The sequence below is a fragment of the Salmo trutta genome, chromosome 8 (assembly GCF_901001165.1).
Source record: "Salmo trutta chromosome 8, fSalTru1.1, whole genome shotgun sequence".
NCBI classification, from domain to species: domain Eukaryota; kingdom Metazoa; phylum Chordata; class Actinopteri; order Salmoniformes; family Salmonidae; genus Salmo; species Salmo trutta.
This window is the reverse complement of record NC_042964.1, coordinates 30297030-30324215: the sequence shown is the minus strand read 5'-3', so window position 1 is coordinate 30324215 and position 27186 is coordinate 30297030. Positions and strand designations below refer to the sequence as shown.

Here is a 27186-nt window from a genome sequence, read left to right as displayed (position 1 = left end):
CCTGCTGTCAACATGCCAACTTCACACTCCCTCTTGTGGCATTGTGTTGTGTGACAAAACTGCACATTTTAGAGTGGCCTTATTTATTGTCTCCAGCACAAGGCGCACCTGTGTAATAACCATGCAGTTTAATCTGCTTCTTGATATGCTACAGCTGTCAGGTGGATGGATTATCTTGGCAAAGGATAAATGTTTACTAGCCAGGAGATGCTTTTTGTGCGTATGGCAAATTTCTGGGATCTTTTACATTATGGGATATATCATGTTTATATTTTTGTTCAGTATGATTTTGCAATCTAAAATATTTTTGCTTACTATCGGTGACTGACATAACAAGAGAGAAACTGTTGACGCACAAATAAATGTTTAAATTGCACCTTGTGTATTCTACTATTCGAACTCGCAAAAGTAAGTTGAGACCCCGCCTGGGGGGAATTGATCCTTCAAAGGGGGGCCCATCCCTGACATAGCTAGAGCGCCCAGATTAAGGTCAAGGTTTGTGTAATACCTGTCTCACTAGCAACTGGAGAGACCACACACAGACACACACTTGACTATATGCTGGTTTAGCTGTGAGCAAAAGGGTCCCTGCTGTGGGAGGCTGGTGCAGCCTGCTGGTGTAGCCAGTGTTGAGGCGATATAGTGAGAGGTGCAGTGGGTTGCTATCCTGTTATTACTGCTCCGGGATGTTTAAAATGAACGGTGACTCATAGCTTCTGCCCGGGTTCAGCTTGCTCCTGTGTGTGTGGTGTGTCTGTGTGTGGGGGTGGCTGTGGTTGGAGCCCAGGGAAGGGTGATGCCAGTCTTTGTTTGGGGGAATATCTCACCCTAGCGCACCCCTGCCAATTAGATTCATTCAACTGTGCCCAGGAGGAGGCGGGGGAGACATGGAGAAGAGCCAGGGAGAGGGGGAGAATGAGACTAAAGGAGAAGGGAGAACAAGGCTCCAGACAAACATTTTCAGTTGGTGGCACCAGTCCATAATTTGGTTGCACAATTTTTCTTCGCAGCGTCACGTGAAAGAACAACATTTTATCATCTTATAAAGTTATTCAGTGATTTATTAAAACGCGTAATCGACTACTGAGATGGTATACAATAATACATTTTTTTTCATATCTATTCATGTTTCAAAATATTCAAATTTTCAACCTAATCCAGTGTTTGTCATGCATTTTGGGTAGACAATTAGGCTGTTATAGTTTACTGTTAAAATAACTCTAAATATACTGTAATACCCACTAATAGCCATGTATTAGTCTAAAAGTTAATGTAATCCAAAAACTGTTGCAGTTGTAGCCTACCACCCAATGAGGCCTATGCAATCGCAATGGCCAATATGCATTTATCACACTCTGTATCTCAAAGCCATATCAAATCTCTTGGTTGTAAAATAGTTGCTATTGAGCTCAAAATTGAGAGTTGATTTTAAAAAAAGTACAGAATGCTGAGAACCTCCTTATTTGTGACAACAGGATCGCTGTGTTTTCCCCGCTATTGGATTTTAAAATGTTATACAATTAGAACCACTTTTTTTTCTCCCAGAGCAGGCAGACACTTTCATTATAAGAATCATGAGAATAATTTACTTTTCTCTTTGACCAAATCCTGGTTTTAGCCTCCTAAAAATAGGAGGTGACCATGTAAAAATGTGCAGCTCGCCAATTCTAAATTTAACTTGCACAGTCAAAGGGTCAGAAAATGTGACTAAATGGTCACAGTCTGGAGCCCTGGAGAGAGGTAGGATAATGAAACAATGGGGATGTAAGGAGAAACATTGGGAGGGAGACTCAGGTTGAGGGAGGGGGGAGGAAGGGAGGGTGGCAGGCAGGAGGGAGGCGGAGGCAGGAGAGACTGAGAGAATGGAATGAGACGGGGAGGGAGTGATGGGGAGGCAGGGGGAAGAGGGAGTTTTTCTGGCTGACTGCGGCTCTCTCCCCTACCTTTTATTGACAGCTGGATGCCTCTTTTTCAGCTCCGCTAGCTACTCAATCACACAGCTGATAGAGAGGCCTGTCACTCATATCCGCCTTGTTTCTGACACACACACACACACACACAGCCAGCACTCACTCTCTCTATTCAGTCCTTTTGCTGAAACATCTAACAAATACTCAAACTATAAGACCCATTCATATGCACATTTAAGTACTTTGCAGACCCCGTTAAAATATGTGAGAGCACTCACAATCAATGAGTCCTAGAATTAGAGAGGTAGGGGGAGAAGAGAAGAGGACAGGTTCTCAGTGTGAGATCTTTTTCAGTTAAGCCCATGATTGCTGATTTGTTCCCACACAGTGAGGAGCCAGGTTATCCCTGAACACGCACGCACGCACGCACGCACACACACACACACACACACACACACACACACACACACACAGCCATCTGCCAGTCGGCAGAGGGAGCGATAGATGGAGAGAAGGTTGATGGAGGTGCGTCAATATGGCTTTGTCCTCCTCAACACGCCTCCTGTGTGTTTGTAGGGTGTGTGTGTGTGTGTTGTGTGTGTATACAGCCCGGTGTTCAGTAGGTCTATTGTGACTCAGGGTTATCTGTAGCTGTCATCTCTGTAACAGACGCCTCCAGCGACAGACAGACAGGCACACTTTCTATGTTGTCCTCTGTTGTTCACTTTGTTGATAGACGCCAACACACACAATAAATAGCCTCAGTCTCCAAAGATTGTGTTTTACATTGTTTAGCCACTAACCGAATAGAAAGGGGAAGAAATGGCTGCCCTGAAAACCTCATTAGCCATGCATCGATCGTGAGAGTCTTGTCATTCCTGGGATGAAAAAGGGAATAGTTGTCATTGTTGGTGAGGGCAGAGACGTGACCGAGACAGACAGTGACCCAATGGCTCAGTTTCTAGTTGAGAATAACAGGACGGCGAGAAAATAAAAGAAGAAAGAAGAACAAAGTGTGGAATCTGGATATTTCCTGCCATTGCCTCAGAGGATCAAAGCTACAGTCAAATACTTTATCACAGACAGTCTAGAGCTGTGGCTTTGTGGAGATATGGGGAGCGAGAAAGGGAGGGAGAGAGATGAAGAAGCGAGGGATGGTGTGAGGGAGGGAGGAAGGGATGGAGGGAGAGTGATTGAGAGCGAGGGCAGTACAGAAAGCGAGGGCAGTACAGAAAGCGAGGGCAGTACAGAGAGCGAGGGCAGTACAGAGAGCGAGGGAAATACAGAGCGCGAGGGCAATAAATAAAGTGAGAGAGCGCTAGGGAGGGGAAGAATCAGATATGAGAGACAGCATCACACAGTCTTCATACTGACCTCTGACTGAGCTGGACAGTCTAGATCACAGGGTATCATCTGAGTGCTATGGGTCAGGTTAAGTGTACCATAACCCTTACACTTGTACTGTGGCCTCACTCCGTACTTCCCTAGTGCTCTGCAGTAGGCCAGGTATTAAGCATGCTTTGCCTGTTACAGTTACTAGTTACCTGTCCACAATGGTAATCAGTAAGGTAACTTTTGGACTACCCAAACTCAGTAATGTAATCTGATTATTTTCAGTTACTTTTAGATTACATTCCCCTTAAGACAAAACATTATATTACTAATTCAACAACATCTGTTGCAGGATAAATCAGTGTTTAGAGTTTACATAGCTGGCCATAAATGGATTTTGCATTTAACTTTATGGGTTGGTTATGTAGGCTTCTTCTAACCCATTGCTTTATACTGCAGATAATAATACGATTAGGCCATATCTTTACATTAAAAACCAAAGTCTGTCAGATTTCCAGTCATTACAATTAATTTAATATGGAATTATAGAATATGGAATTATAGATTAGCCAAATTGTTTTACCTGAGCATAACCCAAAAAACGAAGGACTTATTAGCCTAATCTGATGTTTATGATTTTGTTGTCATGGAGGACTGATTGGGCTCATTGCTTTGATTTGAAAAGTAAACGCTGCCCTCGGAATAGCATGCTTTGAGCACTACCGAAAAGTGCAATATACAGTACGTGAAATGCACCATAGGGTGCATTTGCTATATACCTATTGTTTATGTTTTTGTTGGTGACACTTTGTCTCTCTAATTTGCAGCTGTTTAAGAGTTTGTGCATGTATCCGTTAGGCCCTCCCTCCCTATTTACGACTCTCTGCATGGAGCAGTGCTTAGAGTGGACCAGAGAGACCCGTACAGTAGCTACTTCATTAAAGCAGGGGATCTTAAAGCTGACGTAATTATTGGTGCCTGTGGGCTATGGGTTAGTCATAATGCATGCTTCAAACTGGCCTACTGCTCACTCCCTTTAACAGGTAATTGCATTTAAGCACAGAGAAAGAGGGAGGGAGAGCGATTAAGCATATCATGGTCTGTTGACCTGAGGACATGGCTACTGCATATGTGCAGATGGAGCCAGAAAGTCTCAATCCCTACTCTCTCTAATAAGTCAGACCTTAGCCCATCAAACCAGATATGATCTCACTGTAGTGATCTTAGGGGATTCAGAACACTCACTGTTAATGTGGTTAGGTTAGGGAGATTACTGTCTAGTCTGTCCGTGTAGCTCTACAATAGGAAAATGGGCTGACTCCTGCTGAATGGAGTTAGATGAGAAGTAGAGGTAACTCTAGGGAGCAAGGGAGGGAGCGAGGAAGGAAGAAACAAAGAATGGAAGAAAATGCCTTGACCCGGTACTGCTTTGTACTTCTGAATCCATACCAGCCATTGAAATATAATTTATATGTGTCAGCCTACGTGAAATCCTTATTATTTTCTTGAAGTAGCTTCTTATTGCTGGGCTGTACAGTAGCACTGGAAGGTCACAGTGAAGGGAGAGGTGATGGTAGGCCAAGGTTTCTCTATCTCTCTCTTCATCTCTGTCTCCCCACCCTCTCTATCTTTCTCCCTCTCTCCATCTCTCTCCCCCTCTGTCAGTAGTGTGTTGTATCCAGAGGCACTCCTGTATTCATGGCCACAACACTCAGGCACCAGAACGCTCACTGCAGGATGCACAGCTGAGCCTGAAGGTCGGGCAGCAATTGTTTATCGGTTAATGTCTCGCGCTCTCTGTCTAAAATGTCTTTCGCTCTCTGTCTAAAATGTCTTTCGCTCTCTGTCTAAAATGTCTCACGCTCTCTGTCTAAAATGTATTTCGCTCTCTGTCTAAAATGTCTCACGCTCTCTGTCTAAAATGTCTCACGCTCTCTGTCTAAAATGTCTCACGCTCTCTGTCTAAAATGTCACTCGCTCTCTGTCTAAAATGTCACTCGCTCTCTGTCTAAAATGTCTTGCGCTCTCTGTCTAAAATGTCACTTGGTCTCTGTCTCGCTCCCTCTGTCTCGTTCCCTCTGTCCTCCTGTCTCACACTCCCTCTGTCAGAATGGCACACACACACACACACACACACACACACACACACACACACACACACACACACACATTTGTAGTAACTTAAACTTACAGAGCCCATGATTTGATCATTTATAGTTTCGTAAATGCATGGTTGATCCAAGGCCTGTTGTGAGGTTGTTGCTTTTTGTCCCCGAGCCCTTAATCAAATAATACATTATTTGATTACTTAAATGTACATTAGGATCAAAACTGGGATTGTATGTACATGCGACTTGCTCCACTATATAAAGTCCACTTCCAATGACAATTTGTACATTAGGACAAACCTCAAACAAAAGTAACTTTTCAATTTCGAATTACTGTTCGCCTATGTTATTAGCACACCCATAAGCACTCTCTAAATGGAGCTTGTTATATAAAGTTGATCGTACATGTGCCCATTAGATGGATACCCTCTCACTATGCTATAAGGAGACATCATTAGCTCCTCAAAAGGTATCATCTATTCATACTGTGGCTAAAGGCGACATCAATGGATGCCTAATGGTCTTACCTCTTCAAGAGCTGTCATCTATTCATACTGTGGCTAAAGGTGACATCATTGCATGTATAATGGTCTCAGTACTTTAAGAGGAACTGAACCAAAAAACGACTTCTCTGGTTGAAAAGCGGCCTATGTGGCATTGGTAGTAGTTGTCATGACTCTCCTGACAGTGGATGAAAGGACCCATCAGCTAGGCAAATATTTGAAGATAGCCAGACCCCCTCTCTCCCACAGAAGAGGGGAAGGGGGGCTGTGCAGTTCATGACACCTTAACACTGGGTCATAAATTGAAGTAGGAGGGAACTTTCCCTCTGCCTTTCAGTATCGGGATCCCGAGTGGCGCAGCGGTCTAAGTCACTGCGTCTCAGTGCTAGAGGCGTCATGACAGACACCGTGGTTCGAATCCAGGCTGTATCACAACTGGCCGTGATTGGGAGACCCATAGGGCGGAGCTCAATTGGCCTGGGTTTGGCCGGTGTAGGTCATCAATGTAAATAAGAATTTGTTCTTCACTAACTTGCCTAGTTAAATACATTTTTAAAATCCACTAAAGAAAGGCCTTTGTAAACAGAAGACCTTTGCCGCCAAAAACTCGAACGGCCAAAGAATGAACTTTGGAACAATATTCAAAAGATAGGAATGTTAAGAATGGTTGGTGGGGATCTAAAGAATAATGGTGCCATATTGTTTATTATTTTGTCACATCATTAAAACCACTTAGTGCACGGATCCCGTTAACGGGATCATCATCGACAACATCCGGTGAAGCTGGAGCTCGCCAAATTCAAATGACAAAATTGTAATATTAAACATTCATGAACATACAAGTGTCCTACATTTAAAAGCTTAACTTCTTATTCATCCAACCGCGTTGTCAGATTTCAAAAAGGCTTTACGGTGAAAGCATACCATGCGATTATCTGAGGACAGCGCCCCACACCAAAATACTTTTCCAAACCAGCACAGGCATCACAAAAGTAACAAATAGCGATATAATAAATCACTTACCTTTTGAAGATCTTTGGGCACGTCATTAATCCGAACTTCCGAACGCTGCCCCCTAGCCCTAAGAGCTTTTAAGGGTGGTATAAGAAAGTAACTGTAACTCTGAAAGTGAATGCTTTATATGTATCAAGTTTACATCTAAATGTTGTATTAAATATGAGAATACTTTTGTGAGGATAGAAATGTGATTTTAGTCTTCTAAATGAGAATTGTTTGTCATCTAAACTTTTGGTCAGTCAGTAACCATGCCCAAGTGAGCACAGACATTGTGTCGGCATGATGGAACGCCCCCATTTTACCCGAGGATAAAAGCCTTGGTAACAAAATTTACATTAGACCAAGTAGACGGACAGTGAGACGGACGTTATGAATGGTTGAAGCTACCAGACCAGAAAGCGTGGAGCGGTGGCTACACGGCTGAAAATTGTGAGACCCAAACATACCGGGTTGCTGCTGGCGTGTAAAATGGTCGGAAGCCTGAACTTGAATAATCAACCTTGAGACCAAGCAGACGGCCGGTGTAAGCTGGACGTCACGAATGGTTAAAACTACCAGACCAGACAGCGTGGAGCAGGGCTACACGCTACAAAATGGTAAGAAACTCTGAAACTCTCAACACGGGTGAAGAAGATAAAGACTAGACCAGAAACATTCACAGTCTGCGGCTATGCATGTAAAAGTGGTCCTAGAACTTTGACTGAAGACATGAGGTGGGACGGAAAAATCCCTCTCAGACAACCGTTGGTACATCTGAAGTATCTATCCTAATGAACACTCCAAGACCAGCCGAGTCTCACACTCAAGTGGGATAGAAAGTGGTTCAACAGAGAGCCGGCAATCAAGGACCGCTACGCGTAAATATACACTACCATTAAAAAGTTTTAGGGTCACTTAGAAATGTCCTTGTTTTTGAAAAGTCAGCACATTTTTTTGTCCATTAAAATATAATAACATTTATCAGAAATACAGTGTAGACATTGTTAATGCTGACTATTGTAGCTGGAAACGGCTGATTTTATATGGAATATTTACATAGGCGTACAGAGGCCCGTTATCAGCAACCATCACTCCTGTGTTCCAATGGCTGTGTTAGCTAATCCAAGTTTATCATTTTAAAAGGCTAATTGATCATTAGCAAAAAAATGTTTGCAAATAAAGCTGGCCTTTAGGCTAGTTGAGTATCTGGAGCATCAGCATTTATGGGTTCAACTAACCTGTACCCCCGCACACTGACTCGGTACCGGTGCCCCCTGTATATAGCTTCGTTATTCTTATTGTGTTACTTTTTATTTTTGTCTACTTGGTAAATATTTTCTTAACGGACCAGTAACCGAAAGGTTGCAAGATCGAATCCCCGAGCTTACAAGGTAAAAATCTGTCGTCCTGCCCCTGAACAAGGCAGTTAACCCACTGTTCCTAGGCTGTCATTGAAAATAAGAATTTGTTCTTAACTGACTTGCCTAGTTGAATAAAGGTTAAAAAAAATTAGATATTCCATAAAAAAATCTGCTGTTTCCAGCTACAATGTTAATGTTGTAAATGACTGTATTTCTGATCAATTTTATGGTATTCTAATCGACAAAAAATTATATTTTCTTTAAAAAACAAGGACATTTCTAAGTGACCCCAAACTTTTGAACGTTCATGTGCAAAGTATTATTATTCCTTAGAGCGTAAGTTCCATTTAAGTCGGAGGGAACTTTACCTACCCCTCCCTCTCCATGTGTAACAAGCCGTCATATCTCATGTACGTGTGTTTGTTTATTCTTCGTTATTATTTTGTTAGTAAATAAATGATTAAATCAATTTGTATAGTACTGAATATTCAGAAGGGCTAGGGTTCTTGTGGATCCAAGGATTATGCCATGTTCAGAATGAGATTGAGGTAATAATTGACCGTTATTGATGTAAGATATATCTTTCGAGTTTAATTCGGCAGATGGTAACTCGTTTAACAACTTCTTCCGTTGTGCCCCAAATTCCTAATGAGTTAATTGTTACATGATTAATTTAATCGAATAACACTTAAACATAGTTGGTAAGGTAAATAACAGTCATCACGTTAATGATTGTCACGTCACAACATAGTTATAAACATATACATTCTAGTCTCAAAACAGTCAAATGTAGTAATGAGGAGGAGGAAAACGGATGCCAAATCAGTGAGTTCAACCCCCCTTCAAGCTCTGCTGTCTGATATTTGCATTTAGACTGTAAATGTTGCATTTAATCTCCTGTCAGCATGTGTTTAGTAGTTGAGAGGACAGCTCACCTCCTGATCTCTCCTGTTCTCCATCTCTCTCTCTCTCTCTCTCTCTCTCTCTCTCTCTCTCTCTCTCTCTCTCTCTCTCCTTCTCCTGTTCTAGCTCTCTCTGTCTGTGTGTGTGACCTCCCTTTCCCTTCAAAATGGCCACAGGGTGATCACGAGCTGTGGTAGCTAGCTGCTCACCCTTGAGATGAGACTATGTGTATGCTCTGTGTGCCAGTGTCACTCAGCTAGTATACACAGATGTTTGTTCATATGTCATCATTACTATTCCTCACACACATCCTCTTTTTCTTTAATGAAGTACAGTTTGGTACAACAGTTTTCTCTGTTTTTAAGTCAAATCAATAATAGTGCACCCATCACCCCTAGTAAGTCAGGCCTCACCTGGCTGTGAAATTCATCTCTCTCTTTCTCTCTTCTCTCTCTCTCTCTCTCTCTCTCTCTCTCTCTCTCTCTCTCTCTCTCTCTGTCTCTCTCTCTCTCTCTCTTTTCACTCTCTCTCTCCCTCTCTCTCTCTCTCCCTCTCTCTCCAATCAAGGACAACTACACATTTGCTCAGCCAGGGATCCAAAGAAAAGTCAAGGCTCTGGAGGAGTTGGTCAGCAGGATCGATGGTGAGTCCTTTCTCTCTCCTGTCCTTTCTGGTCTCCCTTTCTCTCTTACTCCTGTACTCTCCTGTGGTCCTCTACACTCTACACTCCTGTGGTCCTTTTCCTCTTCCTCTCCATCTTTCTCACCCCTCCCTCCCCTTGGCTTGTCCTCTCCATCTTTCTATCTTCTTTCGATCTGTGTGGTTTCCGGAAGGGAAATCCTGTCTCTGAGCACACCCCTGCATCATATCTCTCTCTCTCTCTGTCTGTCTGACCATATCTCTCTTCCTGTCTGTCAGAATGATGATTAGTCTGTCCTTCTGTCAGAGTGATCACACACACACAGACCCTGACTGCTTTGTGTCATCCCCAATCAGCGGCGGGTCAGTGTGGCTTTTAACAGAGTGGTGGCTGGCTGGCGTCTGATCCACCTGGGGGAAGCAGGAGCCACCAGAGCATGAGATCCTCTCATTACTTTAAATTACTGAGGTGTAATCAGAATTCACTGGCCATCCTCTCCTCCCGCCATCTCCTCACAGAGCAGGATAAGGCCAGGGTGGAAGGAGACCAGTCCCTGCACAGCACAAAACCCAGACCAGTACCAGACCTAGACTCAGATCTAGTCCTATACTCCTATACTTTCTTTACATTCGAGAGGTGTAATCAGGATTCAGTGGACATCTTCTTACAGAACGGGGACAGAAACCGCGCCCTGCACTGCACACAGTCAGCCCAGTTCTAGACCCAGATTCAACACCAGACCTAGCGCTATACCCTATTGTCTGATCCAACCCAGCCCCATGCCCCATCTGTATACCCTAGTCCCAGACCCAGGCATTTGTATTCCAAAACTGTCTTATTTTTTATTTCTTTCTGACGTCTCTGCTCAGTTTGGACTTGGCTATATTTAACAACCAAATTTATGCAGGGAGGGAAATTGAGTTGGTCTTTTTGGACTAGATAAATGTCTTTAGGTCGCAGGTTAGATTTACCCTCTCTGGAGTAAGAGACTGTTCTTAAACAGATATTGAACTTTACCAGTCCTCCTTGAGAACTTCAGTTCTTTTTCTCTTACTTTATCATTTTGAGTTTCCAGTGTTGTTGCCTTTTCCATTTTCTTGATCCTACAGTACATGTCTGCTGTAAATTACCGGTAAATACTTATTAGTGAACCATACTTTGCCAGGTATGTATTTCTGTGAAATGTTTAACAGCTGTTAGGTGTCCTTTTCTCTGTTGATTTGTAACAGAGTATGTAGCCTAGCGGTTAAGAGCGTTGGGCAAGTAACAAAAGGTTGCTAGTTCAAATCCCTGAGCCGACTTGGTGAAAAATCTGTCGATGTACCCTTGAGCAAGGCACTTAACCCTAATTGATCCTGTAAGTAGCTCTGGATAAGACCATTTGCTAAATGACAAAACATGTTTTTTTTATTATTCAATTTTTTTTTACAATTTAACATATCGCTCATTAACTCAACACACAGCTCCTTAAAGGTTTGATCCATAAAGACACACCTATGCACGCGCACACTTATACACACACACGCACACAGGTCTCCTTATAGGTTTGCACCAACACTATAAGGAAACTCACTACTCATTGTAATTAGAGGCAAAAGTTTTCTCCCGGGAATGAGTCTCCTACCTTCTAAGAATCCCAATGTGTTAATTCATCTGACATTAAAATGGCACCCAATCCTCTATATAGTGCGATACTTCATACCAGATTTACTCCAGACACCCGAACAGGCCCTCATCCCCGTCATTCGCAGGAGAAAGAGACGGAAAAGGTATCGCGGAAGGAGATCGGGGTGCCTTGTGAGGATCCGCCGACAAGTGGCTAATTTGCTTTTGCCATCGGTACTATTGGCCAATGTACAATCGCTGGATAATAATTTGGACAAACTAAAAGCACATTTATCCTACCAATGGGACAGGATGGAACAGCAGCCTCCGGTAAGACAAGGGGTGCGGTCTATGTATATTTGTAATCAACAGCTGGTGCATGATATCTAAGGAAGTCTCAAGGTTTTGCTCGCCTGAGGTAGAGTATCTCATGATCAGCTGTAGACCACACTAGCTACCTAGAGAGTTTACATCCTCTATTTTTTGTAGCTGTCTACATACCACCACAAACCAATGCTGGCACTAAGACCACACTCAACGAGCTGTATACCACTACAAGCAAACAAGAAAATGCTCATCCAGAGGCGGCGATCCTAGTGGCCGGGGACTTTAATGCAGGGAAACTTAAATCCGTTTTACTTCATTTCTACCAGCATGTTAAATGTGCAACCAGAGGGGGGAAAAAACTCTAGACCATCTTTACTCCACACACAGAGACGCGTACAAAGCTTTCCCTCGCCCTCCATTGTGCAAATCTGGTCATAATTCTATCCTCCTGATTCCTGCTTAAGCAGGAAGCACCAGTGACTCGGTCAACAAAAAAGTGATCAGATGAAGCAGATGCTAAGCTACAGGACAGTTTTGCTAGCACAGACTGGAATATGTTCCGGGATTCTTCTGATGGCATTGAGGAGTACACCACAACAGTCACTGGCTTCATCAGTAAGTGCATCGATGACATTGTCCCCACAGGGACTGTACGTACATACTCCAACCAGAAGCCATGGATTACAGGCAACATCCGCGCTGAGCTAAAGGATAGAGCTGCCGCTTTCAAGAAATATCGCTATTCCCCCCGATGAACAATCAAACAGGCAAACCGTCAATACAGGACTAAGATCAAATCGTACTACACCGGCTCCGACGCTCATTGGACGTGGCAGGGCTTGCAAACTATCACAGACTACAAAGGGAAGCACAGCTGAGAGCTGCCCAGTGACACGAGCCTACCAGATGAGCTAAATTACTTCTATACTCGCTTCGAGGCAAGTAACCCTGAAACATGCATTAGAGCATCAGCAGTTCCGGACGACTGTGATCACGCTCTCTGTAATAACATGTTTCAAGCAGACCACCATAGACCCTGTGCCCAAGAACACTAAGGTATTTCATATTTTATTAGGATTCCAATGTGAGTAAGACCTTTAAACAGGTTAACATTCACAAGGCCGCAGGGCCAGACGGAATACCAGGATGTGTACTCCGAGCATGCGCTGACCAACTGGCTTCACTGACATCTTCAACCTCTCCCTGTCTGAGTCTGTAATACCAACATGTTTCAAGCAGACCAACATAGTCCCTGTGCCCAAGAACACTAAGGTACTTGGTATTTTATTAGGATCCCCATTAGCTGTTTCAAAAGCAGCAGCTACTCTTCCTGGGGTTCACATAAAACATAATACAGAATGACGTAATACAGAACATCAATAGACAAGAACAGCTCAAGAACAGAACTACATACATTTATTTTAAAGGTACACATAGCCTACATATCAATGCGTACACACAAACTGTCTAGGTCAAATAGGGGAGAGGCGTTGTGCTGTGAGGTGTTGCTTTGTCTGTTTTTTTAAACCAGGTTTGCTGTTTATTTGAGCAATATGAGATGGAAAGAAGTTCCATGCAATAAGGGCTCCATATAATACTGTACGCGTTCTTGAATATGTTCTGGATTTGGGGAATGGGAAAAGACCCTGGTGGGATAAGTGTTTTGTGTCAGAGCTGTGTGGAAGTTGACTATGCAAACTATTTGGGATTTTCAACACAATGTTTCATATAAAAAGAAGAAGTGATGCAGTCAGTCTCTCCTCAACTCTTAGCCAAGAGATACTGGCATGCATATCAGCCCTCTGATTACAATTAAGAGCAAATCGTGTCGCTCTGTTCTGGGCCAGCTGCAGCTTAACTAGGTATTTCATTGCAGCACTGGACCACACGACTGGACAATAATCAAGATTAGGCCGAACTAGAGCCTGCAGAACTTGCTTTTTGGAGTATGGTGTCAATAAAAGCAGAGCATGTATTTATTACAGCTAGACCTCTCCCCATCTTTACAACCATTGAATCTATATGTTTTGACCATGACAGTTTACAATCTAAGGTAATGCCAAGTAATTTAGTCTCCTCAACTTGTTCAACAGCCACACCATTCATTACCAGATTCAGCTGAGGTCTAGAACTTAAGGAATGATTTGTACCAAATACAATGCTCTTAGTTTTAGAGATGTTCAGGACCAGTTTATTACTGGCCACCCATTCCAAAACATACTGTAACTCTTTGTTAAGGGTTTCAGTGACTTCATTAGCTGTGGTTGCTGATGTGTATATGGTTGAATCATCAGCATACGTGGACCCACATGCTCTGTTTAATGCCAGTGGCAGGTCATTGGTAAAAATAGAAAAGAGTGGAGGGCCTAGAGAGCTGCCCTACGGTACACCACACTTTACATGTTTGACATTAGAAAAGCTTCCATTAAAGAAAACCCTTTGAGTTCTATTAGATAAATAGCTCTGAATCCACGATATGGCGGAGGTTGAAAAGCCATAACACATACGTTTTTTCAACAACCGGCTATGGTCAATAATATCAAAGGCTGCACTGAAATCTAACAGTACATCTCCCACAATCTTCTTATTATCAATTTCTTTCAACCAATCATCAGTCATTTATGTCAGTGCAGTACATGTTGAGTACCCTTCTCTGCTGAAAGTCTGTTAATTTGTTTACAGAGAAATAGCATTGTATTTGGTCAAACACTATTTTTGCAACAGCTTGCAAAGAGCTGGCAGCAAGCTTATAGGTCTGCTGTTAAAGTCCGCTTTACCACTCTTGGGTAGCGGAATTACTTTGGCTTCCCTCCAGGCCTCAGGACAAAGACTTCCTTCTAGGCTCAGATTAAAAATATGACAGATAGGAGTGGCAAAAGAGTCAGCTACCATCCTCAGTAGCTTTCCGTCTAAGTTGTCAATACCAGGAGGTTTGTCATCATAGATCGATAACAGTCATTTTCCCACCTCTCCCACACTAACTTTACACAATTCAAACTTGCAATGCTTTTCTTTCATTATTTGTTTTTTTATGCATGAATACAATTGCTCACTGTTCGTTGTTGGCATTTCCTGCCTAAGTTTTCCCACTTTGCTAATGAAATAATCATTAAAATAATTGGCAACATCAAATGGTTTTGTGATGAATAAGCTTTCGATGAAAGATGGAGTTGCATTTGTCTTTCTGCCCATAATTTCATTTAAAGTACTCCAAAGTTTTTTTCCCATCATTCTTTATATCATTGATCTTGGCTTCATAATACAGTTTCTTCTTCTTTCTGTTGAGTTTAGTCACATATTTCTCAATTTGCAGTAAGTAAGCCAGTCAGATGTGCAGCCAGACTTATTAGCCACTCCTTTTGCCCCATCTCTTTCAACCATACAGTTTTTCAATTCCTCATCAAGCTATGGAGCCTTAACAGTTCTAACAGTCAGTTTCTTAACAGTTTATCAATAATTGGAAGAAACAATTTAATAAATTATTCAAGTGCAGCGTCTGGATGCTCCTCATTAATCACATCAGACCAACTGATATTTTTAACATCATCCACATAAGAGTCGCAGCAAAAAATGTTGTATGATCTCTTATATAGAATTTTAGGCCCAGCTGTTGGAACTTTGGCTTTCCTGGATATAGCCACTATGTTGTGATCACTGCATCCAATGGATACGGATACAGCTTTAGAACAAAGTTCTACAGTATTAGTAAAAATGTGATCGGTACATGTGGATTATCTTTTTCCTGTGGTGTTTGTAACCACCCTGCTAGGTTGATTAATAACCTGAACCAGATTACAGGCACTGGTTACAGTAAGAAGCTTCCTCTTGATCAGACGGCTTGATGAAACCCAATCAATATCTATATCTTCTATAGATGGTATAGCTTTGTATTGCTACTGCTGTATCATCAAATGAATTATCTAAGTGAGTCTCAGAAATGGCTAATATATGAATGTTATCTGATGTTAGCAAGTTATTGATTTCATGAACCTTATTTCTAAGGCTGCATATATTAATATGGGATATTTTCAGCCCTTTCCTGGGTAGCTTATCAGAGATAGACATAATACTAAAAAGAGCAAACAAAGCAAGAGAAAAAATATACATTCATCAGTCCATTAATCAATTGGTGTGTGTGTGTGTGTGTGTGTGTGTGTGTGTGTGTGTGTGTGTGTGTGTGTGTGTGTGTGTGTGTGTGTGTGTGTGTGTGTGTGTGTGTGTTGCGGGGTTGAATCTACGAAACCATAGGCTTGGCTCTCTCATCCCTGCCTAAATGACTACCGACCCATAGCACTCATGTCTGTAGCTGGTCATGGCTCACATCAACACCATTATCCCAGAAACCCTAGACCCACTCGAATTTGCACACCACCCCAACAGATCAACAGATGATGCAACCTCTATTGCACTCCACACTGCCCTTTCACACCTGGACAAAATTAACACCTATGTGAGAATGCTATTCATTGACTTCTGCTCAGTGTTCAACACCAAAGCTCATCACTAAGCTAAGGACCCTGGGACTAAACACCTCCCTCTGCAACTGGATCCTGGACTTCCTGATGGGCCGCCCCCCCCCCCCAGGTGGTAAGGGTAGTTATCAACGCATCCGCCACTCTGATCCTCAACACGTTGGCCCATCGGGTGCGTGCTCAGTCCAATCCTGTACTCCCTGTTCGCTCATGACTGCATGGCCAGGCATGACTCCAACACCATCATGGTGTTTGCCGTTGACACAAGGACACGGCTAGGGATGCCGTCTGGGCCGGCAGCCTTGCGAGGGTTAACACTTTAAAATGTCTTACTCACTTCGGCCAAGGAGAAGGAGAGCCCACAGTCCTTGGTAGTGGGCCGTGTCGGTGGCACTGTGTTATCCTCAAAGCGGGCAAAGAAGGTGTTTAGCTTGTCCGGAAGCAAGATCTCAGTGTCCGCGACATGGCTGGTTTTCCCTTTGTAAGACGTGATTGTCTGTAGATCCTACCACATTTGTCTTGTGTCTGAGCTGTTTAATTGCGACTTCAGTTTGTCTCTATACTGACATTTTGCCTGTTTCATTGCCTTACTGAGGGAATAACTACACTGTTTGTTTGTATTCGGGCATATTCCCAGTCACCTTGCCATGGTGAAATGCGATGGTTCACACTTTCAGTTTTGCGCGAATGCTGCCATCTATCCACGGTTTCTGGTTAGGGTAGGTTTTAATAGTCACAATGGGTACAACATCTCTGTACACTTCCTGATAAACTCAGTCACCATATCAGTATATACGTCAATATTATTCTCAGAGGCTACCCAGAACATATCCCTGTCCACGTGATCAAAACAATCTTGAAGCGTGGATTCCGATTGGTCAGACCAGCGTTGAATAGTCCTTAGCATGGGTACTTCCTGTGTGAGTTTCTGCCTATAGGAAGGGAGGAGCAAAATGGAGTCCTGATCAGATTTGCCGAAAGGAGGGCGGGGGAGGGCCTTATAAGGCATCCTGGAAGTTGGAGTAGCAGTTGTCGATTTTTTTTTTTAGCAGCGTGATTCAATGTGTTGATACAATTACAGCATTCTTTTCCTCAAATTTGCTTTGTTAAAATCCTCAGCTACAATACATGCGGCCTCAGGATATGTGGTTTCCAGTTTGCATAAGTCCAGTGAAGTTCTTTGAGGGCCGTCGTGGTATCGGCTTGAGGGGGGATATACACGACTGTGACCTATAACCAAAGATAATTCTCTTCAATTTCCCTGGGGGGTACGAACAAAGGATCCGATTCGGGAAAGTCGTATTCCTGGTCAAAATGCTGGTAGTGCTGGTGAGTTACCGCCGCTCTGATATCCAATAGTTCTTCCCAGCTGTATGTAATAACACAAAACATTTCTGGGCTAATAATGTAAGAAGTAACAGATAATAAAACAAAATACTGCAAAGAGTCTGGTATCTTGTACGTCTAAGTGAACCATATAAGGTACGGAAGTTTATGTAGAAGGGCTTTATAAACAAAAAGAGTACAAGGCATCAATCTACGAGACTTTAGAGAGGCCAACCTCTTCATACAGAATGCAGTGATGTGTACCGGACCCATCGCCCGTAATAAAGCGTAGTGCATTATGATAATCCTGCATACAGGTGTATGTTGTTTTTTTTGTAGATGGAACAACATCGTTTATATGGACAGTAAAAAGTACAGGACCTAATGTAGATCCCTGTGGGACACCTTTCATAATATCAATATAAGCTGACTTAACACCATCAGAAAAAACACATTGTGTTGTCTTTCTAGTAATTTTTTAACCAATTACATGATGCCGACTGGAGACAATCTTTGAATCAATAAAGAGTGGTCAACAGTATTCTCTTATCCATACACTTTACCACATCGTTTAACACTAAGGTGGCATTAGAGAGGGTGCTATGAACCGGCATGAAACCAGACTGGTGAACACTTAGAATACATCTCGTAGCTAGGAAGGATCTAAGTTGACAATTGATTAATAGAACGTTTTTAGTGCTCTACATTAAGGCTTGTCTAGGGTAAGTAAAAAAAAAGTTGGATTACCAGATTATACATTTCAGTAGAAAATCACTATCAAACAATTACTCCAATCAGAATTGAATCAGGCAGTGCCGCAGCGCACAGCAGGGCAGTGCATGGTTTACATTCTGAGTAAATTGCCTATATTCCTATTTGCTATAACACATTTCTATAAATAAGTTATATTTATACAAAGCAAGAGAACAATGTAGACAGAGCTAAGAGCCTCACCAAAGCACCACAAAATATCCAGTCAGAAAATGTAGTTTTGACATGAATGTGACTTGGCCTATTAATCTAACCACACTGTCCGATTTCAAAAAGGCTTTACAACGAAAGCAAAACATTAGATTATGTCAGCAGAGTACCCAGCCAGAAATAATCAGACACCCATTTTTCAAGCTAGCATATAATGTCACATAAACCCAAACCACAGCTAAATGCAGCACTAACCTTTGATGATCTTCATCAGATGACAATCTTAGGACATTATGTTATACAATACATGCATGTCTGTTCAATCAAGTTCATATTTATATCAAAAACCAGCTTTTTACATTAGCAGGTGACTAGCATGTGACTAGCATTCCCACCGAACACTTCCGGTGAATTTACTAAATTACTCACGATAAACATTCACAAAAAGCATAACAATTATTTTAAGAATTATAGATACAGAACTCCTCTATGCACTCGATATGTCCGATTTTAAAATAGCTTTTCGGTGAAAGCACATTTTGCAATATTCTAAGTAGATAGCCCGGCATCACAGGGCTAGCTATTTAGACACCCAGCAAGTTTAGCACTCACCAAAGTCAGATTTACTATAAGAAAAATGTTATTACCTTTGCTGTTCTTTGTCAGAATGCACTCCCAGGACTTCTACTTAAATAACAAATGTTGGTTTGGTCCCAAATAATCCATTGTTATATCCAAATAGCGGCGTTTTGTTAGTGCGTTCAAGACACTATCCGAAAGGGTAAATAAGGGTGACGAGCACGACGCGTTTCGTGACAAAAAAATCCTAAATATTCCATTACCGTACTTCGAAGCATGTCAACCGCTGTTTAAAATCTATTTTTATTTTCTCGTAAAAAAGCGATAATATTCCGACCGGGAAATCGTTTTTAATACAAAGAGAGTGAAAGTAAAAGCATGCTATCCCCTCATGCACGAGCCTCAGTCTGATGGCCCTCTGATAGAGCACTTGCCAAACGCGCTAATGTGTTTCAGCCTGGGGATGGAATTACATCGTTCAGCTTTTTCCCGCCTTCTGAGAGCCCATGGGAGCCGTAGGAAGTGTCACGTAACAGCAGAGATCCCCTGTTTTGGATAGAGATGATCAAGGAGGGCAAAAAATGGTCAGACAGGCCACTTCCTGTAAGGAATCTTCTCAGGTTTTTGCCTGCCATATGAGTTCTGTTATACTCACAGACACCATTCAAACAGTTTTAGAAACTTTAGGGTGTTTTCTATCCAAAGACAATAATTATATGCATATTCTAGTTACTGGGCAGGAGAAGTAACCAGATTAAATCGGGTACGTTTTTTTATCCGGCCGTGCAAATACTGCCCCCTATCCCCAACAGGTTATTAAGGCACTCTTTGAATTTAATTCATCCTAGATTTCTCCTGCCATGCTTTTTCATGATCAAGGTGCAATGAATGAATGTGACAGAGTTCTGGGCTATCTCTGAAAGTTTTGTTTTTGAATAACCCCAAAACATGGGAGGCTTATGGTAATAATGAGAGAGAAAGAAGAAACAATAGCAATATATACACATCGAATGAGAAATTTGAACAAACCTTCAGTTGCGCAAAGCATTATAAGACAGAAGGCCCCAAAAAAATCCTTCCTTGCCATTGTGAACCAAACAACCAAAAGCCTTATCCTCCCAACTAAAATATAATAAAAGCATTAAGACAAATTAAAGTTATGAAGAGTATTTTCCAAAATATTTGAGTGTTTTAATGCAGCTTTTAAATGAGATCAATTATGGAAGTCGGAGTCTATGCTATTCTCATTCACAGATTTATTTTGAATTACAAATATTTTAGCTCACTAGAAGTGAAATTGAGCAAACAATACCGAGATTAAAAAATCCAATGAGGTGTCAAAAACTTAGGCTTCAGCTGAGGAATGCTTATGAAACAAATGAGTAGTTGGCCTGTGCTCATTTCCATATTATTCTAGCAATGTGCAACCTACTTACAATGCATATAGTAGCCTAGGCCTAATAAGAGAAGAGGATGAGGAAAAATGCAAATCAGTTTATAATTTTCCAGTTCTGATGATAGCAGAGTTGCTCTACAGCCCATGATGATTTACAACCCAGCACAAGATGCACTGCTAGCGAGGCTCGTTGACTGTGTCACTCGCTCCATCTGCACACTTTGGCAGACAAAGATAGCCAGATAGGCCTAGGCTACTACACATCTCTTTCGTGTCACAGCTCCACCAGAGTGAAATAAGCTGTTCAAAAAGATTTGGCTCAGCTAAATGTATTTTGTCAATGTCATGATTCTTCTCAACCTTCCAATAGCATGCCAGCGAAATGCCTAGCAGTCTTTTTTCTTAAAAAAATTGAATAAATTAGTTAGTGCATTATTTTGGATGACCGCTAGGGGGAGATACCATTGTTTATGGCAGGGGTGTCAAATCAAATGTAATTATGTAGCCCTTCTTACATCAGCTGATATATCAAAGTGCTGTACAGAAACCCAGCCAAAAACCCCAAACAGCAAGCAATGCAGGTGTAGAAGCACGGTGGCTAGGAAAAACTCCCTAGTAAGGCCGAAACCTAGAGAGGAATCAGGCTATGAGGGGTGGCCAGTCCTCTTCTGGCTGTGCCAGGTGGAGATTATAACAGAACATGGCCAAGATGTTCAAATGTTCATAAATGACCAGCATGGTCAAATAATAATAATCACAGTAGTTGTCGAGGGTGCAACAAGTCAGCACCTCAGGAGTAAATGTCAGTTGGCTTTTCATAGCCAATCATTGAGAGTATCTCTACCGCTCCTGCTGTCTCTAGAGAGTTGAAAACAGCAGGTCTGGGACAGGTAGCACGTCCGGTGAACAGGTCAGGGTTCCATAGCCGCAGGCAGAACAGTTGAAACTGGAGCAGCAGCACGGACAGGTGGACTGGGGACAGCAAGGAGTCATCAGGCCAGGTAGTCCTGAGGCATGGTCCTAGGGCTCAGGTCCTCCGAGAGAGAGAGAAAGAGAAAGAAAGAGAGAAAGAAAGAATTAGAGAGAGCATACTTAAGTTCACACAGGACACCGGATAAGACAGGAGAAATACTCCACATATAACAGACTCACCCTAGCCCCCCGACACATAAACTACTGCAGCATAAATACTGGAGGCTGAGACAGGAGGGGTCAGGAGACACCGTGGCCTCATCCGATGATACCCCCGGACAGGGCCAAACAGGCACGATATAACCTTACCCACTTTGCCAAAACACAGCCCCCACACCACTAGAGGGATATCTTCAACCACCAACTTACCATCCTGAGACAAGGCCGAGTGTAGCCCACAAAGATCTCCACCAAGGCACAACCCAACCCTCGTTCCATGGAGGGCCTATTGTCTGCTGGTTTTCCTTTTTCCTTTCAATTGAGACCTTGAAAACCAGGTAGGGGAGTTCCTTACTAATCAGTGACCTTAATTCATCAATCAAGCACAAGGGAGGAGCGAAAACTTGCAGACACTCGGCCTTCCGTGGAACGAGTTTGACACGTGGTCTATGGGCAAGCGCAGAATTTTTTTCCATATCACTCCTATGTATTTCACTCATTTTCAGTCACATTTTTGGCTGATGGTGTTACAGACCTTTTATTTTGTGACTTCAGCTTTCGGACAAGTAGGAAATCTGTCCAACTTGTCCAAAGGACAAGTGGCTAAAAAAGTTAATGTCAAGCCCTGGTTGTTGAAAATGAAAACATATTCACTAGAAGTTGACTGATCTTCCAACGAGCCAAGTGGAGGCTGGGAGAGGGAATAGCAGTCGACTGACTGCCCAGGGTCGATTTAACCACCATTAAAATAAAAAGCCTGCTGAGATAAATGCTGAAAGCATCACTTATCAAATTTTTCTCAGTAATGATGCCAGAGTCTGACACAACTTGCTTATGAAGGCAAGGAGAGGAATTGCCACGCTTCAGTGCATTAACTGTTTTCCTAAATGTAAGTGGATCACCAGCAGAGTCTGTGATAGAACTTAGAAAGTACCTTGATTTAGCTTTCTTAATTTAGGAAGTACATCTATTTTTACATTTTCACATTTATTTCTACATCTAGGAAGTACATGCATTTGAACTAGGTCTGTTTTGGTATTTTAAATCATGTATTTCGAAATATGTTTTTGAAAATACTTTAAAGTAGTATGCTATTTATAGGAAAGTGTTTGAAAATACTTTTGAAAACTTCCAATAGTGGTAGTTGATTCAGGCCACAAAGACTCAAATACACGGGAAATAACAATTTAAATAACAAATAATCAAATACAAGTGCGTGTGCGTGTGCATATCATTGTGTGTGTGTGTGTGTGTGTGTGTGTGTGTGTGTGTGTGTGTGTGTGTGTGTGTGTGTGTGTGTGTTTGCCTATGCATGTGTGTGTGAGTGTGTCCGTGTACATGTATGTGTTTGTCTGTGAGCATGAGTTGTTGTGGATTGATTTCCACCTCTGCGTAATGAGATCCATTAGGGCTGTTCCAGGGGAGATGTTAAACAGCACCACTCTGCCAGCTAGCTGATTAAACCTGACACAGGACATGGCTCCAAGGGGGTCGTTTTGGGATAATGGCACAGTGTAACAACAGTCCTACAATGCCCAGAGTGACTTAAAAATAACCACCTAACCACCATTCAACACTGGAAGTTATATCTTGAGAAGAGGAAACTGTTCAGAGAACAGCAGGGCACAAGAAAGAAAAAAGAGAGAAAAGGGGGAAGAGGAGGACAGGGAGCCAGTGAAGAAGAGAGAGAGAGAAAAAGGGAAGATGGGAAGAAAGCATCAGATGCAACAGCTGTGGTGAAGAGATAGATCAGTGCCCTTGCTACATTCCCTTCCTTCAGAGACATATATGGTTTGTGTACCACATATTGCTCTATGTGGTACACAAACCAGGTTGTATTTGATCCTATTACCACTGTGTAATGTTTCCCCTACCACAGTCTCTGATGTTATACGGTGTGTGTTAGCCAGGGCTGGAGGTGTACCACTGAGAGATGGCCTGCCCAGATTGGTGCTACTTGGTGGGCTGTGGCCTTGATGTTCAGACATGCTCCTGAAGCACACCTCTGGCTCTCCTTTGGCTCCTCAGCCATATGGCTCTGCTCTGTCAGGTGACAGAAAGGAAGGAACTGCCTTAGCGCCACAGGGACATGACAGAATCCGACCAGCCTGCCAGCCTTCCCTGACAATGTCTGTAGGCACAGGGGAGCGTCTGGACGCGACAGAGAAAGATGGGAGTGGAAGGAAGGCGTGGAGGTGGTATGAGAGATGGTGAGAGAAAGACCTAAACTGTCCCTCACTCGTGATGCCATCAGCAAAGACACATTGTGGTCATACAGCTGAATAGCCACATGCTGGAACAGCAACCACAATATCTGCTTAGACTGTGCACTGTATGAAGAGGTATTTTCTAATTTCCCCCTGTAATTATATTAGATACTAATGATGCTGCATTTTATAGGGCTTTTCAAGGTGCTTTACGAGTTAACAGTGTAATGGTGAATTGACCTCACCTTGCATTGTCCTTTGCAGTGATGCTGATAGATTAAATTACATGCATATCAAATGTGTGATGACATGAGAAACTGATCTCCACCTGATGATGATAATACAGAAACTGATCTGTGTTGTGTTATACGGACTTACAGCAGAGTCTTGTAATTCCTGATACCTTGGCTGATACAGTCCAATTTGACCACCAGTGACGGAGGGGAGGGGAGAGGAGAGGTGGTGGAGTGGTGCTGATCTCACCCCAGTGTCTGATTCCATTAACGCTTTGTCCTGTCCTACCCTGTGACTCGTCTGCTCTGTGTCAGTGGCTCAGGTCCGTCCTTCAGTCTCTCCCTGCCTGCCCTTCAGCCCAAACACTGCCAGCTCACCTGCCTTTATCTCCCTCAAACAGAGAGCAAAGGAGAGAGAGTAGAGCGAGCGAGTAGAAAGAAAAGCACAAACATACCACAGGGACAGAGAGACCAGAGAGAGAAGAGGGGGAAACAGAACAGAGAGGAATAGAGAGAGTGGGAGAGCACAGCCCTGCCTGGACCCTCAACCACCCACACTTGCCTCTCAAATCGACAGGGGTGGAGAGAGAAACGGTTTGGCACGATGCCTCAAGAACTCTCCCTTTTCTCTGCCTCTGTGTAGCACTAGGTCCATAGAGTACAGTAGCCTATATAGCAGAGAGCGTAGTCTAGGCTCTCTGACCAGTCCCTGCTGAATTTAGCAGAGGAGTGAACATTCAACCTCCAATAGGCCCCAATATTTCCCTGACAAATCACTAACACATTTTGGTGAACGACCCGTCTCGGGTCAAAACAACCACCCTGGTTATTTTAGTACAGGGGTAGGCGACCCTAGTCCTGCAGTGCCGCAGGCACTAAATGTTTTTAATTTAATCGACCTGGAAGACCAGGTGTGTTGAATTTAGGCAATCACTGAACTGATCAATTAGCTCAGTTGGTCAGGTGTGGTGCCTAGATGGAACAAAATCATACAGTACCTGCGGCACTCCAGGAACAGGGTTGCCTACCCCTATTCTAGTATAACCAGGTCTCTGCCTACAGTACCATGTCATCTGAGCCTTTGGGTCCTGTCCTCCTGTAGCAGTTCCCTGCTTCCTCTAGCTCTGTTATTACAGGCCTGTATTATTACGGGGGAGGAGAAGTGGAAGGATGGAGGGATGAGGGGTGCAGGAGTGGAGGGGTACCTGGTGTACTCCCCCTCATTGAATATCTGACTTTATACTATATTATTTATTTCAGACTTCCCCAGAATGTTTCAAAGAATGTTAACTTTACTTCAGACGGTATAACTGAACTAGTGCAGTGAGCTTATACTTTATACGCCCACTGAGGCAGTTGAGTATGTTTGAGATTCACTCCGATTCTGTAATGTGTTAGAGGTTATTCAAGCTTGGTATATTCAAGGACAGATTGTTGTATAATAGTTGATTTGCCAGGATGATATGACGATAGCTGGAATGAAAGACGTCTGCTTTTGTAACAACCTGGCTGACGCGCGACCCATGTGACTACACAGCGAGCTGTGTCTTTGAGAGCTGGTGTCAGACATGCTACTTTTGTAAGGGTTTGACAAGAACATCACATGCCATTCAGAAATTCATGCGTGTGTAGAGAAATAGATTCAAGCTGAAGGGTTATAACTCAATATGAAGAGTACATTTTTCACTTCTGACTAAGACAGGGGTTGCATGCACCCTAACCGTGTGTGGGACTGTGCGTCCCTCAAATCTCCTCTTCGTCCTCCACATGGCATTCCTCTCTTCTCTCTCAGGGCCTAATCTCCTCTCCACACAACACAGCAGGAGTAATACACATCTCTCTATCTCTTCTCCTCTCTATCCTCTCCTCCTTTGTGTGGGGCTGTGTTTCTCTAAAAGACCGCATCGATCTCCCTCTGTTCCATTTCCTTTCCCCTTCTCTCTCCCTCTCTCTGGGCTTTGTTTACGTTTGACCGACTGATGCAGGGACGCGGCAGCTCGCCTCCTCTCTTCTCTCGCTGCTCTTTAGAAATACACTCCCCGTGGATGGTTGTGGATGGATGGATGGCCTGGGCAGTGTGGAGCTTTAGAATGGAGTCGATGCCAATGTGTTCACTCACTATAGCTTTAGAAATCAGTCAGTCATGCTATTGTGTTCACTCACCGCACAGTAGCCGCCTTAGGGTCACTGCTGTCTGTCATTAGCTGCCTGACCAGGGTGTCGTGGTGGTCGAGATTGCACATTTTGTTTTGTGCCTTTTAAGAACAGGGTTCTTAAGTTGATAGATGTGTTGATTAGATGGGTGTTAACATGTTAAATGCCACAAGGAGTTTGTGAAGAGTAGAAAGATGGGCTCCTGTATGTGCAGTACAGTATGGAAGATATGTACTAAGGGAATTTATCTATATCTCTTCTAAGCAGAGATAAGGTGGTGTGTGTGTGTGTTTGTGTGTGTGCATATAGATGTGTGTGTTGCGTTTGTCCCTCCACGTGATCGATGACAGCCCCCTATCTCGTCCTGTAATCCCCCATGTTCCCCTGCTCCGTCGCGGCCCACACTACCATCATAGCTCTCAGGCCCTTTAAACAGACCCAGGCATGGAGAGGAGTGCATTCACAATTAAAATGAATGCGCTGAGGAGGTAGTGCACAGGGTGTGCTCTAGATAAATGAGGAGAAGAAAACGGTCACCTTCAATCCAGGAGAGTGGGACGGGAACAAAACCTAGTTTAAGCCAAAAAGGGAGGTAGTTTTTTTTTATGCGTTTAGCCTACCACAGCTAAAGATATCCTTTATACTCACTTTTCAATTTTCTACTTGAGTTGATGTTACAGATGACATTAGTCAGTGAGTTAGACACTGTTTTCCAGAAGTGTTGGGAAATGCAGACAGGTATGGAGGTTTATGTCCATTTAGTTATGATGGGCTGCTGTATCAGTTGGACCATTAGGCTGTTGAGTGGTAGTGTAGCGTGAGATGACGCTTGTCGGACATGGGACACAAGGTGAGTTAACTGTCTAGCCACTTAGTCCTGATCTGGATGCTGAGATCCTCCTAACCTATTGATCTTCTCTCTGAGGCCCTGGGATTCCCCCCTTTGACTCTATACCTAAAACAGAGCCGACTCTAGTCTGTGGAACTCTTCGCCTCTCCACCCCTGGCTGCCCCTGCTCCCCTCATTATGCAATTCATTTAATCCCCTCTACTCAGGAGCCAAAAGGCAGAACCGTCACCGG

At 43.0% G+C, this 27186-nt stretch overlaps 1 protein-coding gene across 2 annotated transcripts in view; it reads left to right on the top strand.

The window, feature by feature from the left end:
- Positions 1-27186, top strand: part of LOC115198647 (TBC1 domain family member 22B-like) — a 187693-nt gene that overhangs the window by 103501 nt on the left and 57006 nt on the right. For both annotated transcript variants that reach the window (XM_029760749.1, XM_029760748.1), the window contains exon 11: positions 9681-9756. In XM_029760749.1, the coding sequence (XP_029616609.1) occupies positions 9681-9756 (76 nt within the window). The remainder of the gene's footprint in view (positions 1-9680; positions 9757-27186) is intronic.